This window comes from Agelaius phoeniceus, chromosome 10, assembly GCF_051311805.1.
Source record: "Agelaius phoeniceus isolate bAgePho1 chromosome 10, bAgePho1.hap1, whole genome shotgun sequence".
In the NCBI taxonomy this organism is placed as follows: domain Eukaryota; kingdom Metazoa; phylum Chordata; class Aves; order Passeriformes; family Icteridae; genus Agelaius; species Agelaius phoeniceus.
Genome location: NC_135274.1, coordinates 23,444,856 through 23,454,843, shown reverse-complemented (window position 1 = coordinate 23,454,843; position 9,988 = coordinate 23,444,856). Strand labels below are relative to the sequence as shown.

At 44.2% G+C, this 9,988-nt stretch overlaps 1 protein-coding gene across 1 annotated transcript in view; it reads right to left on the bottom strand.

Moving 5' to 3' along the window:
• Positions 1 to 302: 302 nt before the first annotated feature.
• LOC143694866 (histone-lysine N-methyltransferase MECOM-like) overlaps positions 303 to 9,988 on the bottom strand; it is a 147,859-nt gene continuing 138,173 nt past the window's right edge. The window contains exons 2-3 of the mRNA XM_077183721.1: positions 2,486 to 2,835; positions 303 to 362 (exon numbers count right to left, since the gene is read on the bottom strand). Coding sequence (XP_077039836.1) covers positions 303 to 362; positions 2,486 to 2,835 — 410 coding nt within the window. The remainder of the gene's footprint in view (positions 363 to 2,485; positions 2,836 to 9,988) is intronic.

Sequence of the window (9,988 nt, the reverse complement as noted above, 5' to 3'; positions counted from 1 at the left end):
GGCCTATGGGAGCCAGAGCAACATGAGCAGGTTGGGACATCCCTCCTTCTGAAGTCACCAGCTGGCTTCTACAGCACCATGAACTACCCCAGGAATTACAGGTAATCAAACATGAGAGAGCATCGTGTCACAACCGATACAATTCACTCATCAAACAAGTGGAAAGATTTTAAAACCTCTCACACTGCAAAATCACTTAAAACCCACACTCAGCACCACACAGAAACTTTGGTTCTATCCTTCCTCCATTCCAGATTGAAACTAAATTTCACCTTCATTACCAGCAACAGCAGAATGAATTCTCATTTGTTAACTGGTTTGTTGGCACCTGGCTGGACATACTCCTTGTTTCCCAAAAATGCCTATTTAAGCAGAAAACAACAGCACCAGAAAAGCTTAAAGACCATACTTAAACCTCAATAATGATAGTTTTCCTCTCCATCCCACACTGCCTTTAGCACTGCCTGAGCCCACACACCAGTATCAGTGGTGGATTCCTGAGGAGTGTGATGATGAGCATCTGGCATGGAATGAGCATCATTGAAGTCCTCTCCAGCACTACCAGGATCCCCCACATCCCTCCTCTAGCCCCAGCCATCACTCCATGCCATTTTACTCACTGTGTAAACTCTGCTAACCAGAATTTCTTTGTCTCTCTTCAACTACAGTAAATGTATCTAACCCACTTGTTCAAAAAAATATTCAGTTTCAAGTTCCTCTAAGCACCACAGAATACTTCTGGGTGAGTGACCAAAATGCAGAGGGACTTGACTGTTGATTTTGTGTGATTTTGCTCCAACATTTTTCAATAGCTTGCCCCAGCTGTCCCAAATAAATAACACCATTCAAATGGCACGAGTCCTGCAGCTTGAAAGGGATTCAGGCTGCCAGCTGGGCTTCCAGCACTATCAAGATATTAATTTCTTGTCTGAATATCACAGACCCCAAAATCTGAAATATTCCAAGCAGGAAAAGCAGTCTCTAATATTGTAGCATATTGCCAGCATCTAAGGGTGTGAAAGGCTAGATAGATTTCCCTCAGTTTTAGTGTGATTATCCTGTCCTACGGCACTTGAGTGTCCAGTCTAAAATACCCTAATTTTGGAAAAATGTTAAACCTGCAAGTACAGCCATGTATCAACAGTTTTTGCTTTAATTTCTGTTATCAATATTTGAGCTTAATTGTGGTGTGGTTAAAGGTCAGATTTTATGGTTTCCTGGTGCCTTTTTCAAATAATAAAGATTTCTCACTAGCAATTATATTGCATCACAGTCTGTTAACTCAGTAGAGTGCTGCCAAGTCTATGATTTCTCCTGACACTATTCTGTCACATTGTCACAGGTCTCACAAGAGTTTAAACAGCTGGATGGAAAGTTTGTCATGAACTCCCTGAGTGTTTATGGATAGTTAAGAGCAAATCAAGCTTCCATTTTCCACCATATCTGCAAGGCTCCGCTCCACAACGAAGCTTCATTTTTCCTGGGAAAATGAACTCCCATCTCTCCTGAGGTCAGGCGTGCCCCTGGAGAGCCACACAAACCCTGCATGGCTCCCCTTATCAGAAAGCAAAGGAAACGTACAGATGGAAAGCAGAGATTGTGCTCTGTTCCTACAGCACATTGTTAAAACCATGAATAAAACCATGCAGGAACATTTGTTACATCATAACACAACAGCAGCGCCACTTGATGTTTGAATCCCTGACCTGACCATGGACCAGGAGCTCAGACAGATCCTCAGTGATATCACAGTGAGGAAAATGCTGTCCCTGAAGGCAGGGAAAGCAAGATCCAACACCTGTACTCACCAAAGGAGTCCATGAGCTCCTTCAGAGAAAGGATTTCCCAAAACATCTGCAGAAGTAACAAGAACCACACCATTCCCATGTGTGCTGGGTATGGCTCTAGCATCCAAACCTACTTCACCAAATGAGTGGCAAAATTCCCATTAAGTAAAATGGAAGCAGGATCAACCCCCCAGCTTTTGAAGCCCCCTAGTAGCACAAAGTTTTTCAATAGCAAGTCTAGCCATACATCACTAGATTTAAGGGTTATTTTAATCATTGTTGACAGAAAGTGGCAATTCACAATCCTGAAACAGCACCCGGTTTCATTTCAAACCCTACAATGCAGTGATTTTGCCAATCCCTCACCAAGAGACAACACAGGACTCTCCAAGACGTGATTAAAAATGGTACAGAAATGTTCCAACAACACTTTTTCCTCACTTTCCTCAAAAGGAGCATCACCTGCCAACATCCACCCAGACAGATTTCATGCATGAAGAGCAATATTAATTTCTGACTTTTTTCTTTTTCAATTTACACTCATCTCCATCCAGAACCCTGAAAGGCCACAAAGCAGTTTGTGCACATAAATTTGCTTTGGCTGCTGCAGGAAAAGACTCAAATTCTGCAAATATTTGTGTTTATAGATAGGCACACAATAACTCAACAGACCAAAGAATGTAGAGAAAGAATCTTACCTCCCAGCCGTAACTAGGATCTTTCAGGTGTGGCCGCTGCTCTCCTACAAAAGGGCCAAATTTTTCCCCTGCTTCAATCTTCCTTTTGGTCCATATCCCTAATCCTGCTCCAGGAATGTTGGATTCTCTGAGCTCAAACTCTGAAGGAATGGGAATGTCATCAGGAATGTATATTGGAGCCTTGTAAGGAGAGCTCTCCTTGGGTGTGAAAGCTTCGCTGGAGGTCGCTGGAGAAGACGGCTCTTGGATGCTGATGGATGTTGGACACTGGACATTTGCAGCCTCTCCATCAGCTTCTGGCACCTCCCCCAAGGGAAGTTCTGGAAAGCTCTCATACAAACATTCATCACCTGGAAAAGAAGGACAAACAGTAGGATTTGAAACACCCTGACAAGGTTTTGCACATGAAACAGTTTCAGCCTGCACATGGAATGGAAGAGACAGCTTGGGAGATGGCATCAATCACTAATCCTGCAGCAGAGCCTCACCCTGGCTGGAGCTGAGGCTTTTCTCTGGTGTAGGCCTGGGGATAACACAGTGTTTCTGAATATTCCTGACATCAAAAGTGGTTTGCATCACTGAGCACAGGCGAGGGAATTGCACACAGATGTAAAGGCAGGCACACCCCATTGTCCAGTCGGGTCTGGATACAGCACTGCACCCCACACATGCTTCGAAATTACAACTGAAAGCCAGCATTACATGTTACAACTGAAATCTAAGAGAAGTAAAAAGCAGGAAAGCTTCATTGGTCTTGCAGAGAGACAGACTGAACCTAAAGTAGCCAAAATTAAGTTTGATGGCCTCCAATTAGTCTTCGGAGAAAGGATCCAGCCTACCACACAACTCTTGGCAAGAGCTTCAGCTGATGTAAATCAGTGTCTTACCATTGACCTCTAAGAAATGCAATGGTCTAAAATAAGTTCAGGATCCAAACAGCACCTTATAGAGAACATGAACCTTCTCCTCTTACAGTTGCAAAAAAAACTGGGGCAGATCCAAAACACATTAAAAAAAAAAAAAACTACCTTCATCTCTGGGGTTTAGCCAGCAAACAAAAAAAGAAGAAAAAAAATTAAAACTCAGTATTTTTGACAGCCTAAAATGTAAGACTGATTATAAATTCCTTTTAGTCAGAAACTCAGAATTACTTCAGTCGGGGGCTTTAGCTGCACCAGCAATACAGTGCTTAACTCAACTCTACATGCAAGAGGGTCAAAACAGCAAAACTAGCCAAAAAAGCCTTCCTTACTGTTTATATTCATTTAATGTATTCATGTTCTTAGGGTTTTATACACACCAGAACTCATTCCACTTAATTCAAACCTAAATAGGAGGTGAGAATACTGTTCTCCAAGGACTGAAACTAAGAGATCAGGTATTTAAAACCTGAGCTTGAGAATATTTGCATAATATGGTTGGCCCAGAAATGAAAGTGTTACACTGAGCTTGGCTTTCAGAATGACTCTGTTTCAGTGAAGAAACAGGAAACTTTAAAATGTTCTTTCAATTTCTTGCTCATTTAAGAAACTATCCATGGTAGATTAGCACCGTATGGCTTTTCCACTGGAAACTGGTCATAGCCCATTGTCTCTCACATCTTTGTTACATATTATCTCACGGTTTTATATCTGTACTTTCATGCTTCTGGTACTGCCTAAGACAAACACTGGGACATAACAAATCATTGGAATAGATTGCTCCCATCACAGGACTGGCAAACTGGATTCTTCATCTGTGAGCAATTTATTCACAGCCATGAACTGTTTTTCTTTCTTTTATGTGGCACTGGCTATGACCTCATACATGTCACAGGAAAGTTCAGCTACCCGTCCCCTCGGCCTCCAGTTTGGCAGACTCTGCCTGCACTTTAACAATTGAACCCAATATTGATCAGTTTGTCACTTTACTAATACCTGGCATTCTGAGAAGTAGAAAATTTTGAGTGACTCTACCATCTAGCTGAGAAGGACACAGAGAGGGATTTTCCACTGCTTGTGGTTCAGAAATCCTACCTTTCAGAACTGACTTTGGCAATGATGCTTGAGGGCTCATGAAAGCACTGATGCAGAGAGCTTGCTCTCATGAGCCCATGCCATCCCTTCCTGCCTCCAGCACCACTTATCTGGGACTCCAAAGGGCAGGAAAGAGGGCATGGAAAGGACAGAGACACAGCTCTCCCTGGATGCCACCCCTCACTTTGCCCTGCACTGAGACAACCCCTCCAGCAGCCACCTCTGTTACACCACGGCACTGCTGCTACCACCCCCAGACACAGCTATGCTCCAGCATGGTGGGACAGGTGACAGAGGTCCATCCACACCTCCTGAGCATCCCCCAAATCTTGCACATGCTCCCTGACTTTGCAGGCCAGCAGCAATGCTGCACCCAGCCTGGGCAGGCGTGCTCCCGTTCAGATGTCTTCCCCCAACTGTTTAGATTGCAGTCCTGCCTAAAAGACTTCAGCTGTTTTTGGAACAGGGGTAAAAAAAAAAGAAACCCTAACCCATGTATACACATGGGGTGCAGGAAGAGAAATCACACAAAGAAAGTGATCTGGATGATGATAAGCACATGGCTCACTTGAAGGGGGGTGCTGAGGGTAAAAACTTCAGGCATCTAAATCCCACTGATTTTCCATGACAGCTGGGTGCCTGACACTCAAACTCCTTAAAAAGCCCATCTCACACAGTCACTGCTGTTGCCCCTGTCCAGCCAAGCAGTATCCCATAAAACCAAGGCACTCTGTGTCCCACAGTCAACCGTCCTTCACAAAATAACAGAGTATCTCAGCCAAATAATTGAAGTCACAGCAAGCAATGACCTGCTCTGTGCCTGTCCCAAAGGGCCACCTTCCTCAGCTCCACTTGCCAGCAGTGACTGCCTACGAGCCAGCACAAGCTGAGCCTTAAACATTCAGCAAGCACAGCTTTACAGATGTTTCATCTTCCCCAGGGACCGTCCAGTTTAATTTCTCTCTCGCAGACTCAAAGGCCTCAGTTATACTTATCTCAGTCATTCTGGCTACGCTCGTTTTTTAGCCATATAGGGTCAAACCTGCAGCTGATAAATTGGCCTCTGAAAGCCTGGCAGGGAGACAAGTCCGTTTGCTGGGTCTATTGTGCCTCCTTTGATTTCCAGCAGCCACACCCGATGTCGTCGTTAAACACGGGCTTTCAGCTTGAAAGCTCTGGAAAATATAATACTCCTCTATGCCCCAAAGCTCTAAGTGTGGGTAAAATGGATTACTGAAATAGTCCTTTGCCTGAAACAGCAATGTATTCTAGCAAAAAAAAATGTATTTTTAAGCCTCAAAATAGACACAGTGTTGAATTATGACTGACTGAGAGATGGGAAGACCATTAAGACATGTTTGTGACATTAATGATAGAAGCAGCTCTATTAAAATCAATGTACATGAACCATGGTTCTGGTCTTAGTTTTCAAAGGGTGCATAACTATTTTTCTTAAGATTTGCACCCACATGGATCAGAGGGACTTCCTGCAAAACCATAGGATATTGACTGATAGAAAAACTTTGTAAGGTTAGAATTAGACACAGAGACTTTGCTGATAAGCATCATTTTCACAGTGAACTGCAAATTGTTCACACAGATAGCACTTCAGTTTTGAAATTCAAGATGGCCTCTTTTAAACTCCAATAATTATCCCCACCATAAATGGGATGAAGTAAAAAATGAGGCCCCTGATAAGGGAACAGATGAGATTAGGTTGTGTGGAAGCTTAGATATTAGTCTCCATGAAATTCTTCACCACTATTTTACAATAAAAACATGAGCAAGCTTCAAAGGAAACCCAGGAGTAAAGGTTAATTGCTACTAAAAGGCCAGGGTGGACACCTGCATTTGCACTTTTGTCACAACCTTGCCCACCAGCAGGAAAGAGCCCACGTGGCTGGGGATGTGCCTGATGACGAGGGAGAGCGACGTGCCAAAGCTGCTGCTGCAGCTCCAGGACCTGGGGTCATTCCAAGACTGAGAGGCCTTCTGTGCATGGCTGGGAGGAGCAGAGGACTTCCTTCCATCAGGATGATTCTTAGTCCAGCCCAGTTTTCCTCTCCAAGAGCAATTAGGTGAGAGGCGCTGCTGATGGAGGCAGAGGGTGAGCACAGCCCAGTGCTGCTGTCAGAGGCCTCATGCTCAGCAGGGCTGCGCCTGGCTGCAGCTGAAATGCCCCACCATGGCCCCTCATGGTGAGCAAACACGCTGGCCTGGTGCACTTGTCTGTGTTCCAGGGCAGCCTTAAGCTCAAACTTCTCAGAAAGTTTTCCAGGGATCAAGCCTGCACCCAGATCTCCATGGCCAAAGCCAGTCGTAGCAAACAAACATTCATAAGGAATTCTGTTCTTCCGTTCCTCAGGTTATTTGTGCCTAAGGAGATATATTCCCAGAGTGACTACTGACTGATAAACACTCTAGCACATAAATGCAGTTCTCTGCACTTGGATTCATGCACGTGGCCACCTGTGATTTAATCATAATCTGGTTTACTCTGGAGGAAAGAGGCTGAAAGCAAAGGCATCTAGAGAGCCTAATTCAGAATGCCATCACCTTCTGAGCAGGACAAAGCAAGAGCTGAGATAAATGTCAGAGTGGCTCTTTGCAATGAGAAGAGCCACACAGTTTCATGCCTGCAGCTTCTCAAAGGTGAGATGACCCCTAGTCCCAAAAATTAGACACCATGAGGACACAACTCTGTTCGATGGGAGAATTCCACAACATGTCAGGAGCTTTGAGCTCCCATAGCTGTGTAGACTATGCCTTGTACAAGCCTTCAGCAAGGATGCATTAATGAAGGGTTTTGGATGGTAGGATCAGGGGAATTAATCCCTTCTCCTACAGGAGGTGAGGGTGGACCTGAATGTACCACAAACTCCTAAATCAGATCCTTGAAAGAGAGCAGTGAGCATTTATATTTGTTTGACCTAGTATCACCATTCAGTGCAGAGGAAATCAGCCTGGAATATTTGCAGGGATATCTGAAAAGGAGACAGGCATTTCCTGCTGCATACAAATGGACACCTTTATCTGAATTTGTTTGAACAAGTATTAAAGAAAAAAAAAAACCCTGTTACAGGCAGAGACTGATTGATTACAAAATATATCCACATCAGCCTAGAACACAGGAGGTCAAGAAAAGCAGAAAATTAAGAGAAGAAAGCCCATTAGCTTCAAAAGGAGTTCTTAGCCAGTGGTGAACAAAATGGGAGCCATCTGACTGTGCACAGGAGGTGGGCACAGCTCAGAGGGGGCCAGAGGAGACGTAAAGAAGGATCCTTAGCTTTAGAAACATATCTCCAGGCACAGGAAGGACTCCAGCCAAGGGCTACATTACTCTACTCGAACATTTTATCAGTCAACATACCTGAAACTGGTTTGTGCCGCTCCCTTTTCACAGAACTGTTCTGGGGAGCTGGACCTATTGACTGTTATTTATTATTATTTGTATTGTAACACAGTCTGGTACCCCCAGGCAGGACCCCATTGTGACAAGCATTGGGCAGACCTAATCTAGTGAGATTAGATTCTAACCAGACTAGAGCTAGCAACTCCCAGTTAGTGGAAATCACAAAACACGGGAGAGAAACACTCTTTTACAAATGGCAAGTTCCATTGTACAACAAAAGAGATTACAAGCACGTTTAGAGATAAACACAGCACTTGAAGCTGTTCTGAGCCATTACTTCAATTACCAAGGAAAAATACTTTCACAACCATTAGCCTTCAAACACATGGGGATTTTGCATATTTGTATTACTTGACACTAACACAAGCATGAGAAAACCAAAGCTGTCCAAAACTCACTCAAAAGGTCCAACCCCAAAAACCACACTCATGCTATGACAGCAAGGGGGACCAAAGCACCCGTGTGGTGGCCCCAAAGGCCAGATTCTGATTTCTCTTACACAACTGTTAAATCTAAAGTAATTACTTTAGACTTCCACCAAGGAATAAAAGAGATCAGCGTCTGTCCTGGAGTTAACCAAAATTACTCAAATTTCTTCAGATTGACACTAATGTAACAAAATGAGAGGGAAATGTGGTGCCCAGATTTCAGCCTTCCCTTCATGCTCTTGACACTGCTGATCACAGAGGGCATTATCCAAGCAAAGCTTCCACACCTCAGCCTTGAGCCACAGCGAGCAAACCCTTCTGCATGCTGGCAGAAGAGGGAGTTGTAGGAAAAGCTGCGCGGACAAAGGCAGGAGAAAAGGCAGCTCCAGGCAGCCTGAGCATGGCTTTGGGGCTGAAGTACATAAATCACCAGCTTCTCATGCTGCTGCACTGTGGGCAGCAGTATCTGCATGAAATGCAAAGGGAGTTCAGCCAGGGTCACCTCTGGAGCACCCCATGCCAAGGACACTGGGTGGCTTCAGTCTGCACCTCATGGCAAGGTGCACAACAGAGCAGATAATTCACATTAAAGACCCTTCTCATGTGGGAAGCAGCTTTTGCTTCTCAAATCATAGTGTCTGCAGAAAACAACCCTGAAAGAGGCTCATGCTGGCAGCAGGAGGTAGTTCCTGATGAGCACCAAGCTCTCACTCAGGAGAAATCTGTCCACAGGCAAGTGAGAAAAGGAGCTGAGCACGCTCTAGAGCATCAGGCCTTTAAGAGAGGATAATTTCAGCATTGCCAAGTGTTGGTACTAGACCAGCAAAGTTATAATATAGTAACTGTGTAAGGACCTGCCTGTGGTCTCTGGCAATTCTCACCATCAGCCCCTACAATAACTAGTAGCATTTGGTGCTCTGTCTAGTGTCATTCATGTCTAATTGAGCAACACAGTCAAAAGCATCTGATGGGGACCAGACGCTGGCTTTTAATTAGGGTCCAGCACTGAGAGACTCTGGGTCAAATTCTACTTTCATTTGCACAGGAGCTGCTCTCCTTGATGTGGGGGGGGGGAAGTTGCACCTGCATAACTGAAAAGTAAAATTTGGCTGCTTGTGTTCCTGTGCACTTTTCCATATAAATTACTGTACTACATGCGGCAACAAAGGTTTATAAATGTTGGCTGGCACGCAGTGAATTTATTTACAAGTTAAGTCTAATTTTTATTTATAGTTCCAGTACAATCATCTCTGGTAGAAATATTTATGTTATCTGTACTTCTGGTCTGTTAGAGCCTACTGCAATCATAAACACGGCTGAAAAATTATTCGCAGTTAGCAGGGTTTAAACTACCCATTATATCACTAGCTAGTGCCAATAAACTTTGGTGCTGGTTGATAAAGTTTCCTCAATGGAATAAATATATATTTGACTTTCAAAACCTTTCCTGGGTTACACAGAGTGGGGGGTAAGAGAAGAGGGAAATGCCAGCTGTAGGATTTGATATACTGAGAGTGGGATCTGCAGCTAGCAAGGAGTCTGGAGAGATCCACAGGGGCTGGGAGGCAGCCTAAAGCATGCTGGAACTCTAACTAATAGCTTAAATTTGTATCTTGGTAAGATATTTCAACTGAGGGGAGCTGCAGCA